A 17,082-nucleotide genomic window follows, 5' to 3' on the forward strand; every position below is an offset into this window, starting at 1 on the left:
TTTCTCGGTGTACTTTATCATGTCATAGGGATTGATGGTGCTAGTTGCTCTTTGTCAAATTGTGTGGGACATTTTTTAATCTTCTGCGCATGCTGGCGATGTATGGCAAGTCTTCTTTATATGTCGATACTGTTGGCTTTTCTTGGACACAGCGTTTCGTACAATTTTTTTTTAATACTCCCTCAGTCCGGAACTAACTAACTTGGATTTGTCTAGTATTTGAACAATATTTTTAATACTCCCTCAGTTCGAACAAAAATAATTTTAGTACTTGACGGAGGGAGCATTTGAAACGAACTTGTCAGCCCACTTCTTGGCCCCTGTAGCTGAAGCGTTTAGGCCCAAACCGTTCCTATTCCCACTTGTCAGCCCACTGCTGGCATCCAACGAAGGACGAGTCGGCGGCCGGCGGCCTGGAGAGACGACGAAAATGGAATTCGGTCTCCGGAATCAGTGAATTGTAGCAACAATTTGTTACTCCCTCCGATACATGTTATACTTGTCTCAAATTTATTAAATATGAATATATCTATGTTTAAAAACATCTAGATGTATGTAATATTTCGACAAACAATATGGTCAGAGAAAATACTTTATTCCCTTGTGCTCGGTTGAGCAACTTTAGTTTGGCTTTGGTCTTCCCGGACATTCTTGTGTAGCTCCGGCACTGGTGTTGAAATTGAATGATGCTTCTTCAATCACCACAATGTAGTGTTATGGGTTGCTACTACTCCCTCGGTTTCATATTAAGTGACTTTTTATTACAAATATCTAGACACTTTTTAGACATTGATAAATATTTGGACAAATTAGAGTCACTTAATATGGAACGGGGGGAGTATATCACAAATATTATGGGTTGCTACTTATATCATGTTTTTGTGGGACCTAATAGAATATATTATACTCCCTCCGATCCATATTAATTGCCGTAATATTACATGTATTTAGACGCTTTTTAGGCATAAATACATTCATATTTGGACAAATTTGAGACAATTAATATGTATCGGAGGAAGTAATATTTTTGTAGTGTTATTAACAAGATGAACAAACTTGTTGGAGAGGTGGTTGTTACTTTTACCTAAGTTTGGCCATTCTTTTTGTTCTTACAAACATGCTAGGTAATTAATGGATTGTTGCGATGACGTCCCACAAAAACATATACAAGTAACAACTATTGCTCTAGCCTAGCTCAGGTGGTCTGGTTTCTTGTGGTGGAACCAGCCCATCCAGGTTCAAGTTTTAAACTTGGTATGGCTGTCACATTTTCATGGATTATTGCAGGATTTAGCCGGCGCTATTCTTTCAGTGGTAGGTGACGTACCCGTCAACAGCGAGGCGCCTGCGGTGACTTCGTCATCTCTCAAGATCTGCCGGCCCAGTCTTTCGGAGGTGCTCATAGGGGTAGGGTGTGCGTGTGTGCGTTCGTAGGGGTGAGTGTACGCGCGTGTTGTGAGCGTCTGCGTTTGTACTGTGTTTCCAAAAAAAACAAATACATTAATTGTGCCCAGACTTATGTATGCACATAGTACCCTCTCTTTTTTGTGGCTACATCATCAAATATTGAGATGTCATCTACTAGAGCAACTCTAGCAGATTCTGAACTAGTCGAGTTCGGATCAACTGAATTTCATTATTTTGTTTAGAAAAACGTCGGGCAGAACAGAGACCGAACTAAAATCCGAACTTTTCAAAACAAACATTCACACGTCGATTCTCGTCTATTTGCGGTTGGATTCTCAACACAAAATAGAACAAGCATAAACATCTAGATTTAAACATAGGAACCGACATAAAGCAAGTTCATTCGAGTAGTTCATCCGACAGGTAAAAAATTCATACATTTGACCTAAAGAAAAAATAGATTTAAACCTAGTTAGTCACTGGCGCCGCCGCATCCTCGACGAGGAAGATTACCAGTCGGCCCGGAGCGACGGATGGCCTCGGCGAGGTCTTCCTCAAACTCTACCTCCCTCCGAGCCGCGTCTTCTTCCGCCGTCTGCTCCGACGCGAGTCTGGCCTCCTCGTACACCGCCACCTCGTCTTACGGCGCTCCACGGCCTCCAGGATGCGGCGGCGGGAAGTGGAGGAGGAGCTCTCCACGCCGAACTCCACCTCCCTCGCGTTGCGTGCACGCGCCACCCGGATGGCCTCGGCCTCCGCTTGCCGGGCGAGATATCCGGCAAGTAGCGGCCGAGGACCGCCCAGTTGCTCCTAAAGCGGGCCGCCCGCTTGCGAGCCCCCTCGGAGCTTCCTCGCTCTCCAGGGGGCTTCCACGGCCACCGGATGCACCGGACCGACCGCCTCCACGGCCTCCGCGCCCCGCCCCCCTCTCACCTGAACCGGAGCTGCTGAAACGTTGCATTTTTCGGTGGTCCGATGCTCACCGTCGCCGGAGAAGAAACCCTAGCGGCGGATTCGTTGGGTGTGCGGCGGCGGAAGGGACGGCGGCATGTTCGGATTTGGATCCGAACTACCCCTCCCGGACGCTACATGTAGGGCGTGAAAATGGGCTGATTCGGGGAACTGAATTAGATTTTCGGTTCCGGGCTGTTTTTGGTACTGGTTTGGCTCATTTTCGGCACAAAACTGAAAAGATAGTTCAGATCGGCCGTTTACGGGATTTGCTAGAGTTGCTCTTATGCTCTTAGGGCATTATCAACAATCTGTTACTTAGCCTATTACTAAGAAGGAAGTGAATATTTCATCTCGTTCATCAATAGTAAAAATATTTTCAATAAATTGTTACTAAGAGTAGTTACTAAGATATGCGGCAGGGTTCTGATGATGTTTATAAGTGCTCCAAAGTCCAATCTGATGTTCTTTTTACCGCCGCGGGCCCTCCTGTTCGATCTCTAGCACTGACGTTAGTTCATCAACTCGCATATGAAAGAGAACAGCAGAAACATCATTAAATCGCTTGATCACAGTATGCGTCTTACAAATCCACATGCGCGTGCTGCTTCGCCCTTCGTATACAAGCTTAAGAAGTGGCGTCAGCACGATAACCAAGCGCCACCTTGATTGGACTTTGGAGCACTTAGGGCATCTCCGGGTGAGCCCTCATCTGTCTTCGCTATTTGTCCATTTGAAGGGTTTTTGAACAAACGTGATGAACAAAATATCAAGTTGTCTAATGAAATCTTTCATTTATCTTTTTATGAATTCTGACATGTGGGCCAAGAAGTTGACAAGATTTGGATAAGTTTTGCACAAATGAGAACCAAATTTAAGGAAAAAAATGAAGGGTGTGGATCACTTTTGAACAAACGAGGTTTCCCATTAGATTGTGTATTTCGTTCATGAATTCCCATATGAACAGATTTGGACAAATTTAGGGGGTTTCCCTTGGAGATGCCATTATGCCCTGGTGGGTACCCGAGGAGGATGCAGAAACGAAAAGGGCAGCCATGCACTCCAGATTGACGCAATAGACACATCATACAAGATACATGCTTAATGTTCACAAGACTTAAAATTAAATTATGAGATGTCATACAGAGCAAATGTCAAGAATTCCTGTCATGTTCAGATCAAATGCTCACATGAGGGCTGAAACCGTTTCAGCAGCTGAGCTTGCTTCCTTTCCTACCTTGTGCCGCAGCAGAGATCTACCATGTCCCAACAGCACCCTTGGATGGGTTTTCAAAGGCGGAGAAACCCCAGTTGGTCTTCAGGGCATAAGGTGGGTAGATAGTCGATCCCTCGGTCGTGATCTTGGCAATCTGTAGTTCAAGCAAAATGTTGCAACAATCTGCTTAAATTTCTTTTGTAGGTTAGTGTGTTAAGCTAACAAGGGCAAATTCACACCTGGAATTTGTTGATAGATGACCGGTCGCGGTACAGCAAGACCAGCAAGCACTTCTCAATCAGCTTAATAGCCTCTTCAAAAGTCATGTCCTCGCGCCATTCGGCACGAAGTATTGGAATTGCCATATGGTTTCCAAACCCAGTGGCAAGGTGGTTGTCCTCAAAGTGTGTACCAATCATGTTAACCTGAAGACGAAAAATTAGGTGTAAGATCAGATTTTGGCAGCAGTAAAAAGAACAGTGTTATTCATTTCAGCGGATAATATACCATGCCAAGATACTTCTCATCACCCTTTGGGCCCTTTTTCACCCCACCAAGTACAAGGGAGTTCCACAGAGGGTCAAATTTATTGCGCCTATTGTACATTACTCTTGTCAGGTAGGCATGGATTTCCTTTGGGCCCAGTGAGTTTCCATCATCCCACATATGATCAGACAAACTGAAAAAAGGTGAGAAGAATATATCACATGGATTCTCCATAGCAGCAGAAAGAAAGACACATGTAACAATTCAAGTTAACTTACGTTAATTCATCCAAATAGCGCAAAATCTCCTGGAAATCACTGAACTCCCCACTTCCTCCAATGAGGCTATGCTTACCAACAGCCTTGATGCGCTCCACACTCTTGTATCGCAACGTTGACCCATAGGAGGCTGCAAAGGAATTTCAGAATGAGTTCCATACTGCCAGAATATTTATTGGGCAGATTAAGTGTCAACTAACCTCCAGTGTCACATGCCATGATCACACCATCCTTGTATTTCATTGCAATCACCGAGTTTCCAGTCACATAAGGGTACCTATTGGTGTGATACTGATGTCAAAACATTTGTGGGTAACTTTACGAAAAGAAGAATCAGTAACACCAAACATATAGGTGCTCAAAGTAAATCAACGACATATACTAATTCATATTGCACTGTCTGTTAGATGGAAAACTCTCACAGCCATAATCTTTAGAAATGACAAAGTAATCATTGTTCTATTTCCTGAGAAGTGCAGCCACCAACAATAAGCACCATACTGAAAAAAGGCCTAATTCTGGATTGAAGAGATGAGATGGGAACCTTCTGCGGATTTTAACTCTGCCAACAGTACATCAGAATTAAAGCTCACACAGAACAAACAGCTGCTAAGAATCATCAGATATCCTATAACATGGATAGTTCAACACATAAGCATAATCAAGCACACAGTTTTTTTAGAATATAAGCACACCAAAATTGACAAGTATTGAAAAGAAAGAGACACATAAATAACAGAGGCAGCTATTTTCTGACATGCTGTGGTTACTATTCAACTCTGGTGTAGCATAAACGTAAAAGAAAAAACCATAACCAGAAGCTCAGGCACCAGGCATAGGATGATTACTCTGTATGCAAGAATGATGTTAGTGACCCTGTTGCCATACATGGAACAATAACACAATGGAATTTGTTGTCCATCTCGTCATAATGCTGACACAGGGACACCAACATCTAGTTCCTCAAGTATGATTACCTAGCTAACTTGTTGGAAGATACTAACTACTCCCTCCGATCCTAAATTGTTGTCGTTGTTTTATTTAAGTCATCTGCGGTTGTCCTGCGCAAATATCAGGGGATGATGCAAGTTACACTGCCCCTGGTGCCCTGCAGTCTGCAGAACACCTCCCAATCATACTGGGAGTGGACTGAAGACAGTCTTATACTCCCTGAAGATCATCTTCCCACGGCCCCTCTCGTCTATGATTGAAAAGAGCACACAGAAATACCAATTTTTCTCCAAAATCCCGTGCCAATCAAACACCAGGGATTAGCAATCCAACTGTTAATCACCACCACAACCTAACAATCCCAAATGGCCCGCTCCCCCCACACATCTCCCTCAAAAAGAAAAAAAGGGGAAACCCTCGCCCCCGGAATCGCGATCCCCGCTACCACGGCGAGTACGGAAAGAAAACCTAAAAGCATAGTAGATCGAAGGGCCGAAGCTTACAGCGTCCTCTGCGTGCCCTCTCCTCCAGCCGCCGCCGCCGCCGCCTGGGTCCCGCACGCATCCATCGCCTGAATACCCACAAACAACAAACAAGTGTTAGAAACGGAACGAGGATGATAAATCGCCGCGCGAGAGAGAGATCGGAGAAGACGCGCACTCACCGCCGGGGTTGATTCGTCTCTCTTCGTCTCTGGTGGATTTGGGTTTGGTTCGATGACGCTCGGATCTGGCAAGGCACGAAGCCCTCGTCGGTTTATTTATTTATTATAAAAAAGCCGGAGTTGGTTTCTTTCTTGCAGGGGAGGGAAAAGCGAGTCCAACTCCGACCGGCCCAGCCCACTAGGTCCGGTTAAAGGAGTTAGAGGTACAATGAAGGAGGAAGGAGAAAGAGTACCTAGTCCGCCGCCCACTCGCCGGCCGCGCCGCAGGTAGGGTTTGCTCGCTCCTCCCGTTGCGCTCAACTGTCCTCTGCCGCTGCTTCGTTCGGTTCGATCGACGGAGGTAGGGAGAGAGAGAGAGGATGAAGGCTTTTCCAAGTTCCCAGCCCCGAAATCCTGGCCCAGGCGCCCCACTCGACGGCAGTTTTCCACTTCGTTTCATTATCCATACACAAAACTAGACTAGGACCGCTCAAAAAAAAAACTAGACTAGGAAAAGGCTTAGCTATCTCAAACCAATAACCTCCGGGCAAGCGTACATTTTGTTCTGCAAGGCTACTGCCCTGTGCTCGGGGGGTTCAACTATGCATTTGTACCTAATTTTGCATGACTATGCACCAAAACTATTGCATGTTTAAAGACTGCTTCTTCTGAAACATTTTTGTCAAGCTCCATGACTTCTTCCTTGCACATAGCACATAAACAGTCAGATGCCCTAAAATATATCCAGCTAAAGCTCTGAGCCTGGATTGAAGAAAACAGTTCATGCCGCCAAAAAAACAATTCATGTGTGATTCATATATGCAACAACACGGCCGCAAATCCTGGACACAGGATACACGCAGCATGGGTCACCAATCATACAACAGAGCAATGTTCCATCTTTCAGGGACTCTGGTCCTCCAATCGAACAACAGATACCATCTGACACTGAGTGTAAACTTAGCAGATTTCATCTTGTACAACGCTTGCTCATCTGATCTGATCTGAACTACAAAACGATGACTCCCGACTGGCTTCGGAAAACATCGATCTCTAGCCGCATCGACGCCCAGACATGGTTGCATCGTTCCAGCTTTTCATTCATGCAAGCTAAAAATGATTTGGCCCATGGTTCTTCATCGCGTCTCACACTCATTTCGCAAGGAACTGAAAAACTGGCACAGCATATCACTGTTAGGTCCTAACATTGCAGGTAAAAACTCATCCACAAGGTGCTGCCCTTTCCCTAAAGGATGCCACATGCACAAGGGAGCTAGGGGGTGAAAACAACAATCTCATAGCCATCTGCGCACCCTTTAATACTACAGAGCCAGCATGGTCCTCTTATTTTGCCACCAAATTGATATGCAGTCAGCATACAGAGGATTTAATACTACAGCTTTTACAGGTAATGCGCAAATTTAAGCTTACAAAAGTATGTCTGTCTATCCTCATGCAGTAGTCAGGTGGAAACATAAGCATCTGACAACTAACAATTGCACAGGACAAAAAAGGGTTAAACACCCGTGCCAAAAAAACCAAAGCAAGTTGTAGAAAAGATAGATTACCTCAGGAGTTCCTCTTCTGATGGTTTAGCATCTGAATGGGGACTTCTACGGCAAGATATTACAAGTGTAAGAACAACACGAAATTCTTCCTGGAAAAAAGACAACTTGTATATTTGTGAAAAAAAATCCAAACCTGACCACGTATATCCTATAGATATGAAGAGAGTGCTTGGAGAGATTCTGTGTAGCTGCCTCAGCACTTTCATTGCGAAACAAATATGTCACAGGATAACCCAAAAGCCACCTACAAATGTTGCAACACGAGACAATGAATTGGGAGATGCCAATTGAAATGGCTAACTTCTTGCAACATGGCAAACATAAGAGTGTGCAAGACATTTCCTTGGATGTTAGAAGAATCAGTAAAAATAGGTGTCATGTTCTAGCGAGGATATGCAATACTTTTAGCATTCTATGCTTGAGAGTTTGATGATACATAGAACCCAAAATTACCCATTCAGAGAAGGCAGTGCAATTTGGGTGTTCTCCAGGATAGCACTCAGATCAAGAACCAGTGAGGTTCTGTTGGCAACATGGATGTCAGTGTACTCCACAGCAGTGGCTTTCTCTGCAAGTTTTGACTCTTGCTTTGTTGTTCCAGGTTCAAAAGCTGCTTCAAGTGGAAATTTACCTGAAAACCCATCTTGGATGGATAAAAGCTCCAGCACAGTTCCATTCTCTTCTGTGTTGACAAGCAGCTGCGCCAGGACATCAGTCAGTAATGTAAAACATGGAATAGACAAAAATAGAGAAGTATGATCTGAGAAGGTAAAGACTTCGCAACAGCTTTTCTCTAGGTCCACAAAAGCTGGCTGGTGCCGTGACCTTGCATTTGGTGACACATGTTCAGCAAGTCCTTTTACATGAATCAGATACAGCATATCTTTGATGACCATCACCCTTAGTGGATTCAAGATACTTGCTTCCTGCAGGTCAAACATGATATTAAAACCTCTCAATTAGGTGTACATGGCTCTCCACTACAGATCGTTGTATTTGGAAGACTCTCCACTACAGATTACAGATTGGTCAAGCACGAAAATGCAAACTGACAAAGATAAGAATCACATGTCTCAGCTATGGAGTAAATATAAATTTTGAGATGGAAGTGTAGCAGAATCAATTTAAAGGTCTGCAGTCCAGATTACTGTCATAAATGCAAGTATTCAACTGTAATGGCAAAGCAATACACAAAGTCCTCATCACTCGTTAAAAGTTTTGACATGAAGCCACACCTTTGTTTTTTCATGGACAACAAGGACTTACAACTGGATCAATTAAATAGTCACATCTGATGCTCTCTAGTGTAAATTCTCAACAATTACTAGAAAAATGACTTCTAAATATAACTAGCAACTTTACACGAGAGAGATGTTTTGGATATCCACTAGTTCACTAGCGATGGAGGACAAAATACCTTTTTTTAGGGGAAAAGGGGATTCAATTAATCACCACAGTGTGAGGACAAAATACTTTAATGTGCCATGCCTGAATCCTAATTCTATATGGCATACAAGTACGGAGGATTGAACACATCGAAATCAGGCAACCACCTGTTGAGCATGGTGCAGCAGGCTGCAGAGATTCTCCTGTAGTAGAGGCATTGTGCCACCATAGTCCATCAGTATCACAGACCGCAACCCGGCACAGAGGAACAGGATATCTGCCAAGAATTCATCATGCCGGTTTAGTTTGCTCCTCACTGCACTGATGCCGGTATGCCACATACATATAGTACAAAACATAATCACTCTGCACAAGTATTCTGCAGCTTTTGGTACAGTATAAAATTCTGAACCTATTGGAACTAACCACGGCATGTGTAAGTTATCAAACTCTGAAACTATCTGAAGTTCTGAACCTAGCTTGACTTAAACCAAGCTGGGCATGAAGTGGATGATATGGCTTTAATGGATGAATTAGCGGACGAATCATGCAGGTTTTAGCAACAGATGACCTCGCAGCTTGTCCTAAAAAAATTCCATCACCGAGAATCGAATAGAGTAACCAGAAGCATGAGAGTGGGAATCGACCGTTGAGGAGGCGGCGCTTGGACTGGGGGCGAAGGCGCCACCGGATGCGGGCGGCGCACGCCTCTACCACCCGCAGCATCTCCTCGTACGCCCCCGGCTCCGCCGCCACCTCCATCGCCGCCGTGCGCGTGACAGATGCTGGATGGAGTTAGAGGCAGTGTCTGGTTCTAGACCGAGCGAGGTGAAATGGAACGATTGAACGGTTCTATTTTTTTTTCTTTTCTATGTCTAAGAACCAAACATTTTGTTTTTTGAAGGGAGAACCAAACACTTATTCCTCTGTATAAAATAAGAGGTCTGGACCTCTTTATTTTTTACAGAACACGGAGAGAAAAACGACCCCGCCTGGTTCGCTGTCCATCAGGCCGTCGCCGCTCCATCGCCGGCGATGGGGAAATTAGGAGACTGGAAATCAACGGAAGCAGTTCTTCTCATGCCATCGCATCAAATCAGGAGACTGGGAAATCAACGGAAGCAGGACATGGCCCAGCCACGGCAGCACGTCGTTGGTGAGGACGCTGAGGTGCTGATGCGATCTCTGCGCCTTGATTCCTTCTCGGGTGTTGAAGGCATATCGTTTGGCTCCTGCCTGAACCAAGTTAATCAAAAATATATGTTTATGCGCGGCACCGGCGGTGGGCTGGACGGGAACACGAGGAACGCGGCGGCGCGGCGCGGTTGGACAGGGATGTGAGGAGCGTGGCGCCGTGGCGGGGCTTGACGGGGATGCGACAGGTGCGAGGCTGAACGGGGACACGACAGGTGCGCGGCGCCGGCGGCGAGGCTGAACGCGCACCGCCATGGCTCCTGGAGCTTATCGCCTCTGTTCAACGCAGTGGAGAATCTGAAATTCTATCTACTCATGGGTGGGTCCAATGCAGAAAATACAATACAGACCGAAGTATCCAATGCAACCAAACACTGCATAGAATTTTAATACTCCACAATACTCTAGTTTGGTAAAACCGTAATATTTTGTATCTGAAGTTTAAAATACCGTAGTTTGTCGATACTTTGGTTTTTGAAATACTTTGTTACCAAACATAGCCTTAAATGACTTTTTCCACTTATAACCAACTCATTCCTGCATTTTTAAGAAATGCGATGTTTAGACATATTGGAGAAATATTTTCTTTTGAGAAACCATATGGTTCCATTTCTTTTTCTACGTTTTAAGAAATAAACACAGGACTCTCAATTTTTAGAAACGATCCATTACAAATTCAGGATCTCAACCAAACACTACCTGTAACTAGTTAACCAGATTACGGAGCGTTTCATCCGACCGATAGAAATTAACGGTCGAGATTGAAACGTGACATAGATAACTGCCTCCTCCTGTCCTCCTCTTGTGGTGGTTTTTGCTTGAAGCCGAAGTGAAGCTCTTGGATTGGATATTTGCATAGCAATGGAGTTATCCATTTCCACTCGAGGAACTCTTGCGGCTATGAGCCTCGCCAACCCTCGGTGACCCCTCTCCCTTCTCTCCCTCCCTCCCTCCCTCTCTCTCGAGGGGTACATCTTTTCTTAGGGTTTAAGGCTATGTGATGGGAATTTTGTGGGGGGAAATTGGTACTGGTAGCTGTTTTTGGCGGACTTTGTTGCAATTCAAGAGAATGGTTGGTATTAGGCTGATATATTTTTGAGTTCTTGGTTTTCTCTACATGAAAGATGTTGCAATTTGGGGTTTACTCCTTCTCCCTCATACTTGGAAAGAAATTTTTGTTCAGTGTTGAGTATATTATTTTTTTTGACAAAAAGTGTTGAGTATACTTGCTAAGAGTTTTTACAAGAAAAACAATTTCTGTAAGTAAAATTAAGAGATGAAGAGGTCGATTCTAGCATTTATTTTATTCTTTTTCCGCGTTGGCATTAACAGATATAATTAGACACTGTCATGGGCAAATGACGAAAATATTTTGAGTAGGGCGAATTTGTATAACAGACATATAACATTCAATATTATTTCATTCAAAAATGCATTTTAATGTGTTTGTTTTGTATTTTTATAAGAATTCTTATACCGTTGTTTTTGAAACATTTAATATTTCAATACATATATTTGTTTTGTTTTTTGGGATCCACTTGATATTTGAAATGTGTTCTCTTATACTGTCTACGTCCCATGTATAATGTCGCATCACATACAAGTATAAACTGTGTAATAATCTTGTTGACATGTACCTTTTAAAGAATCGAATGTTTCACACAAAAATAAAACACATAAAGGTGGATTATAAAGTCAGTACTCCCTCCGTCCGCCTATACGAGGCGTCCTAGTATTTGCACACATACCAAGGAGCTGGAAACAACACGTTTGTTGCCTTGTAAAATTCCTCTTTTAGCCCAGCACGCTAGCTTTTTTAATCTGGCTTGGACCAACCACATTGGCCACAGCAACATTTGCATGCAGTGATTGGTCACATGGGCCGGTAATATTTAATGCATGCAGCAGCTCAAGTCACCAGGCCGAGGGTGTTTTCGAGAAGAGTCTGGCAAAAGGGTACCACGCCTCGTATAGATGGACTGCGGGATTTGAATTAAGCGCCCAGTAAAAGGGGACGGAGGGAGTACTTTATAAGAGTAAATATATAGTTATATTTTTGTTTTTAGAAATATCTCTACACTTACATACTTAAAAGATCAAATCGATATTCGGGTTTGTTAAATCCAAGTCGCCTGATTTTTATTTAGAGATAAGTAGATTTTTCAGCTGTTGGATCTAAATCGTGTTTTAAGATACAGAGCGAACTTTGGAGAGAGAGGAGTAGGGATGACGTCCAGATACTGATCCAACGGCTTTTATACTATCAACTTAGATTTAAATTTTTTGTTTAAAAACTTGACGTCTGAGATATAAACACACCGTAGATATTTGACATAATAAACAGACTTTTCTCAACATACAGTTTCTGATCAAATTGGTTCTTCAAATATGTTGTGAGCATGTGTATATCAAATAGTCAGTCTACCTTATTAACTGTAACGCTATTATAGTTTACAGGAAAATAAAGAGCGTCATCTCGCTTGAATACAGACTGTAGAGAGTTCCAGAACTATCACCAATTCACCACGAGACTTTTTTTTTCCTCGGCAACCTCCCCTCCCTCGGCCCTGGCCCATCTCGCTGCCGACCGCCCCAACCCCGTCGCTCCGTCGCTCGTCTTCCTCATCGAGCGAGCGCCGCCACCCCTCCCTCCCCGTCCCGATGCCGAGCGCCCTAGCCCCGTAGCTCGTCTCCCTCCTCGAGCTAGCGCCGCCACCCCTCCCTCCCCATCCCACTGACGAGCGTCCCAGCGCCCCCGCTCCGTCGCTCGTCTTCCTCCTCGCGCAAGCGCCCGCCACCAGGTTGATCTCTCGGATTCTCTCGTTCCCGGCCGTTTCTCCTCCCATCACCTCACGAATGAATTACGTCCTTTAGCCCCCCGTTTCATCTCCTTAATCACCCCAATTCGTAACTGAGGCAAAAATCAAGGTAGGGCGACCGCCCTACCTTGCCCTACCGGGTCCTCCGCCCGTGGACACTGGTATTGTTTCGGCACAATGTTCAGAAAGGTAAAACCTATCGCGCACTAATGGATAATATATGACAGTTTCCTTGATGATTCATGCATTATCTTGATTTTCATCTCTCAGTGTTACGTTTTCCTATTTAGCTCATGTCATGCAAATCCCAACCTTAATCTTTGGGTTGTCCTGCAGATGATGAATCACAAATGCGCCAAGGGGCTTCGACCTCAACTTCAATATTCGCATGATCTACCTTCTTCAAATTGTTTGGTGATGTTCAACAAGCAATGTTCAAAACGGTAGGTTGTTTTGGATAGTTTAACACTCTTCACTTTTGGCATATAAAGTTTACTAGATCAAATCAGTAACAGTCTACCAAACGATATGTGCTTAATGCTAATTACTTCAGTGTCTCTTATGATTTCTGTTTGCAGAAACAACCATGAAGTCTGCATAGTGGTTCAGGCAATATCCCCAGTACAATGTACACCTCCATCTGCTTGTCATTTTGATCCAAATCGTGTACCTAACATTATTGATTATGGGTTTATTATCTGCGCTATCAGGTACAGAAAATCCCATGCAAGCGTTTATATCATTTGAAGATTTCCATGTTTCTGTGCTTACTGAAGAGGATGGAGTGATAAAGGTTGGTTAGCATTTTGCTCTCAGTAATTTTTGAAATATGTGAACTAATCATCTAGTAAATCTTAAAAAGATCTTGTCTTCATCTGTTTGCCTGCGCAATTTGTGTGTTACCAGACGCAGATACGAGTAACTGTCAGCAGCACAATGACAGATTTTATCTTCCAGAAAGTCTTCGCAAAGCATGTTGCTGCCGCACAGCCACTTCCAGGATTTCGACAAATGAAAGGAGGTAGCAAGCCTTTTTTTTATATCCATCTTCAGATAGAACCGATTGTGTTTCTGTGGTTGTTCTTACGTGTTCCAGAACTCCAAGCCCATCCTGAATAACTTATTTTAGAACATATGAGTTCAGTGCTTAACATCTGCAGTTCCACTCGGAACAGATTGGCGTTTTGACGTGTCGTATATTCATGTCTTAGTGGACCATTAGCAGAACAATTTGTGTTAATCTATATATAAGTTTTTTTTTATTTAAACCATTCTGTTTCTTTTCTTTATTTGGTTTAGCAGTTCTCTAGCATTTTTTTGGATCTTTAAAGGCTTAAAGCTTACATGGTTGCTTATTTTTGTGATACGAAACTAACACTGGTCACTTTCCTCCACATTGTTTATCCACATGGTGCTACTTGAATCATTCAGGAAAAACTCCAGATGTAAGTTGTTGCAGCAATCAAAAACTAATTTCTCCATTTTCGAACATCTTCAAATGTTAGCCAGATGGTGTTTTGTCTTGCTCGATACTCTTTGATTTTTCTGCAGGTACCAAAAGAAGTCGCTCTGCACTTGATTGGACCATCAAAGGTGAAGAAAGCAGCCATCAAGAAAATTATTAACCGTGCAGTTGCTGAATATGTTGAAAAGGTAACCATTGTTTCCATGTTTCTTAAAAATGCTGTTTATGCTTCCTTCTCCAGACATTGTACAGCAATGGTCGTTGGCTTATCAGTGAACATACTCAGAAAACCATTCACCTGTGTTGCACTGGTATGCTACAGGAGAACCTTGATGTGTTGAAGAACCTGAAGGTTCTGCAGAGCTACGAAGAGCTCGAAGCCGCATTCGAACCCGGAAAAGAGTTCTGCTTTGACGCGACTGTCCATCTACAGTAAAAGCTAATGCAGCGAAGGTAGTTCCATGATGCATTGCCGTTAGACGTCACCTCTGCAGGGAGACTTCTGAAAAGCCCATTGAACCTCAAGGGGCCTGAGCTCCCAGCTCTGCTGCTGCACACGGCCCTGCTCCTTGATGATCACCGATGCTACTGCGAGTCATTTTTGGTCGATGCAAGGACCAATTTTTTGTTGTCTGGATGTTGATTGAAAATTAAAGCAACATGCCAGAAATATTATATATGCGCAAGAATTCTGTTAAAATTTCACATAAGCAATTATTCTATGTCCCATTGTTAAGAGAAAGCTGTCATCGTCTCATTGTATATGCAACACGTGAATCCTGTTAGAGCTGCAACTTTGTGATCCTCCTGATCCTCATTAGTTCAACCAAATGAACTAAAGTTTTAAAATGACACAATTTTTTGAAAAACTAGTTCATTTGTTTGAACTAAGGAGGATCAAAGGGTACCTAAGGGTCATCATGTTGCACCTCTAAACCCTGTTGACATGTTGTGCTGTACCCGTACCCGAAACCGTCGGGTGCCATCCGGACTTGTGCCGGTCTTCTTCACCCTTTGCATTTGGTCCGCTCGACGACGCTCGCGCAGGCCGTCTTGGTCCAACGCCCAGTCGCCATAGGGAAGTGCACCAGTACCTCCGTGGCGATCTCATCAACGACCGTGGCGATCTCATCAACGATCCACATTGCTAGCGTGTGGTCAAACGTGAGAGTTACCCTCTCGAGCGAAGGCAATGGGCTCCAAGCAAAAGCTCGACGAGTTTGCACTCCTCGCTGTCCGTCCCCCTGAACCCATGGACACTGATTTCTCGCAGGGAATCCAGCCTAAGCTTTTTGTCTGCTGCCCCAACGTCGCCGCAACACCATTGGTACTCTCCACGCGGTGGCACAGTCCCCTGGTTTTCCTAAGGGGTCGCCTAGAGCTTTGTCGACTGCATCGGTACATGCAACGCGTGTGTGTCTTCCGATCGGTGTGTGCGTGTGTCTCCTCAGTGCATGTGTGCGTGCGTTCAGTTCCATTTATACGATGTATTGCTACAAATTTTAAAACGGTGCTAAAAACTTAAAATTTTAAAATAACTAATCCTGATGAAAGCACACTTGCACAGCACAGCCAACGCTATGGAGAAATAAAAAAGGTTTTTTTTAATCTCCGTGCCCTTTGTTCCTTAGCTGTACTCAGATATACCCGAGGCCCAAAATATTGCTTGCTCCTACACTTGCTCGTTTCACTATTCCTCGCAAATGCCCTCACGGAGTACCTGCTAAAGGTCAAGCCCCTTTGACCGTTTGGTTCCGACGGATGGGCCGGAGGCAACCCTGACAGGTGGGCCCGTAGCCGCATTTCTGGCGGGTGGGGCTGCGAGGAGGCAGTGCAAGCGGGATGGTTCGGACCACAACAACAGGGACTGCTTTGATTCTTCTTCAGATGATTAAGCCTTGCTAGCTGGCACTGCCCCCTCCCAGCCCCACGCGCCAGACACGCGGCTACGGCCCCACCTGTCAGGACTGCCTCCGGCCCACCTGTCAGAACCAAACGGTCAAAGGGGCTTGACCGTTAGCAGGTACTTCGTGAGGGCATTTGCGAGGAATCGCGAAACGAACAAGTGTAGGAGCAAGCACTGTTTTGGGCCTCGGGTATATCTGAGTACAGCTAAGGAACAAAGGGCATGGAAATAAAAAAAATCCAATAAAAAGGCAATAAAACTAGTAACAATCAAAATTTAGAAATTGCAAGTGAAACTTGATGCGCGATTCTAAAAATTGCAAGTGAAAATTTATGCGCGATTTCTAAAAATGGCGGGTGAAAGTTTATGCGCCATTCAAAAAATTGCAGGTGAAAGTTTATGCGTGACTATAAGAATTGCAGGTGAAAGTTTACGAGCGATTCTAAAAGTTGCAGGTGAAAGTTTATGCGTGATTCTAAGAATTGCAGGTGAAAATTAACGAGCAATTCTAAAAATTGCAGGTGAAATAGGAAGAATATTTTAACAAAAAATTATGAGTTCATTAAATGAAAGATATTCACATTGTTGACACACGAAATTGCTCGTGGGGCGGACACTCAATTTAAAACAAAAAAAAGCTATAAATGAGAAACAAAAAATAATCTGCATTTAAATTTCACCTGTAAATTTTAAAATTGCACATAAAATTTCACGTGCACTTTTTGAGTTGCTCATAAAATTTCATTTTGCAGTTTTTAGAATTGCACCTAAAATTTCACTCATATACTCCTATTTTATGTTAGTGCACATAT

General features: G+C 43.8%; 3 protein-coding genes across 15 annotated transcripts; 1 reads left to right on the plus strand and 2 right to left on the minus strand.

The window, feature by feature from the left end:
• Positions 1–3,395: 3,395 nt before the first annotated feature.
• On the minus strand, positions 3,396–6,290 carry LOC100831784 (proteasome subunit beta type-4). Of its 2 annotated transcripts, XM_010240063.3 has the most exons (8): positions 6,187–6,290; positions 5,954–6,018; positions 5,793–5,860; positions 4,539–4,615; positions 4,339–4,468; positions 4,082–4,253; positions 3,814–3,999; positions 3,426–3,728 (listed from the first exon to the last, which is right to left on the minus strand). In XM_010240063.3, exons 3-8 carry the CDS (start codon positions 5,855–5,857, stop codon positions 3,615–3,617), a joined length of 744 nt encoding a protein of 247 aa, XP_010238365.1. In that variant the 5' UTR covers positions 5,858–5,860; positions 5,954–6,018; positions 6,187–6,290; the 3' UTR covers positions 3,426–3,614. The 2 variants fall into 2 exon arrangements, with proteins under 2 accessions (XP_003578440.1, XP_010238365.1); XM_003578392.4 differs by lacking the exon at positions 6,187–6,290 and having other exon boundaries at positions 3,396–3,728; positions 5,954–6,017.
• A 383-nt stretch (positions 6,291–6,673) lies between these two features.
• On the minus strand, positions 6,674–10,391 carry LOC100824223. 10 transcript variants are annotated; one of them, XM_003576682.4, is made up of 7 exons: positions 9,534–10,391; positions 9,054–9,163; positions 8,277–8,426; positions 7,954–8,198; positions 7,634–7,744; positions 7,501–7,545; positions 6,674–7,107 (listed from the first exon to the last, which is right to left on the minus strand). In XM_003576682.4, the coding sequence occupies exons 1-7, from the start codon at positions 9,646–9,648 to the stop codon at positions 6,942–6,944; spliced, it is 942 nt and encodes a 313-aa protein (XP_003576730.1). In that variant the 5' UTR covers positions 9,649–10,391; the 3' UTR covers positions 6,674–6,941. The 10 variants fall into 10 exon arrangements, with proteins under 10 accessions (XP_003576730.1, XP_014758499.1, XP_024319275.1 ...); XM_014903013.2 differs by lacking the exon at positions 9,534–10,391 and having other exon boundaries at positions 7,954–8,022; positions 8,132–8,198; positions 8,285–8,426; positions 9,054–9,525; XM_024463507.1 differs by lacking the exon at positions 9,534–10,391 and having other exon boundaries at positions 7,954–8,068; positions 8,132–8,198; positions 9,054–9,525.
• A 2,218-nt stretch (positions 10,392–12,609) lies between these two features.
• LOC100832086 (trigger factor) lies at positions 12,610–15,106 on the plus strand. 3 transcript variants are annotated; one of them, XM_010240069.3, is made up of 8 exons: positions 12,610–13,088; positions 13,236–13,342; positions 13,478–13,527; positions 13,610–13,692; positions 13,857–13,920; positions 14,331–14,344; positions 14,451–14,552; positions 14,687–15,106. In XM_010240069.3, exons 1-8 carry the CDS (start codon positions 13,077–13,079, stop codon positions 14,798–14,800), a joined length of 546 nt encoding a protein of 181 aa, XP_010238371.1. In that variant the 5' UTR covers positions 12,610–13,076; the 3' UTR covers positions 14,801–15,106. The 3 variants fall into 3 exon arrangements, with proteins under 3 accessions (XP_010238371.1, XP_010238370.1, XP_014757430.1); XM_010240068.3 differs by having other exon boundaries at positions 12,612–13,088; positions 13,806–13,920; XM_014901944.2 differs by having other exon boundaries at positions 12,612–12,881; positions 13,806–13,920.
• The last annotated feature ends 1,976 nt before the right edge of the window (positions 15,107–17,082 follow it).

The sequence above is a fragment of the Brachypodium distachyon genome, chromosome 4 (genome assembly GCF_000005505.3).
Source record: "Brachypodium distachyon strain Bd21 chromosome 4, Brachypodium_distachyon_v3.0, whole genome shotgun sequence".
Lineage (NCBI taxonomy): Eukaryota > Viridiplantae > Streptophyta > Magnoliopsida > Poales > Poaceae > Brachypodium > Brachypodium distachyon.

Excerpts from the sequence above, each read along its gene's own strand:
- LOC100832086 (XM_010240068.3), top strand. Across the intron at positions 13,693-13,805 it reads AAGAGGATGGAGTGATAAAG|ACGCAGATACGAGTAACTGT; the intron begins GTTGGTTAGCAT and ends GTGTGTTACCAG. Across the intron at positions 14,553-14,686 it reads TTGCTGAATATGTTGAAAAG|GAGAACCTTGATGTGTTGAA; the intron begins GTAACCATTGTT and ends GGTATGCTACAG.
- LOC100824223 (XM_014903007.2), bottom strand. The coding sequence starts at position 9,320 with ATGCCGTGGTTAGTTCCAATAGGTTCAGAATTTTATACTGTACCAAAA. Across the intron at positions 8,427-9,053 it reads TGCTGCACCATGCTCAACAG|GAAGCAAGTATCTTGAATCC; the intron begins GTGGTTGCCTGA and ends TTTGACCTGCAG. Across the intron at positions 7,108-7,500 it reads TCAGAAGAGGAACTCCTGAG|TTTTTCAGTTCCTTGCGAAA; the intron begins GTAATCTATCTT and ends ATGCTGTGCCAG.
- LOC100831784 (XM_003578392.4), bottom strand. The coding sequence starts at position 5,857 with ATGGATGCGTGCGGGACCCAGGCGGCGGCGGCGGCGGCTGGAGGAGAG. Across the intron at positions 4,254-4,338 it reads CGCTATTTGGATGAATTAAC|TTTGTCTGATCATATGTGGG; the intron begins GTAAGTTAACTT and ends ACCTTTTTTCAG. Across the intron at positions 3,729-3,813 it reads CATCTATCAACAAATTCCAG|ATTGCCAAGATCACGACCGA; the intron begins GTGTGAATTTGC and ends CTTGAACTACAG.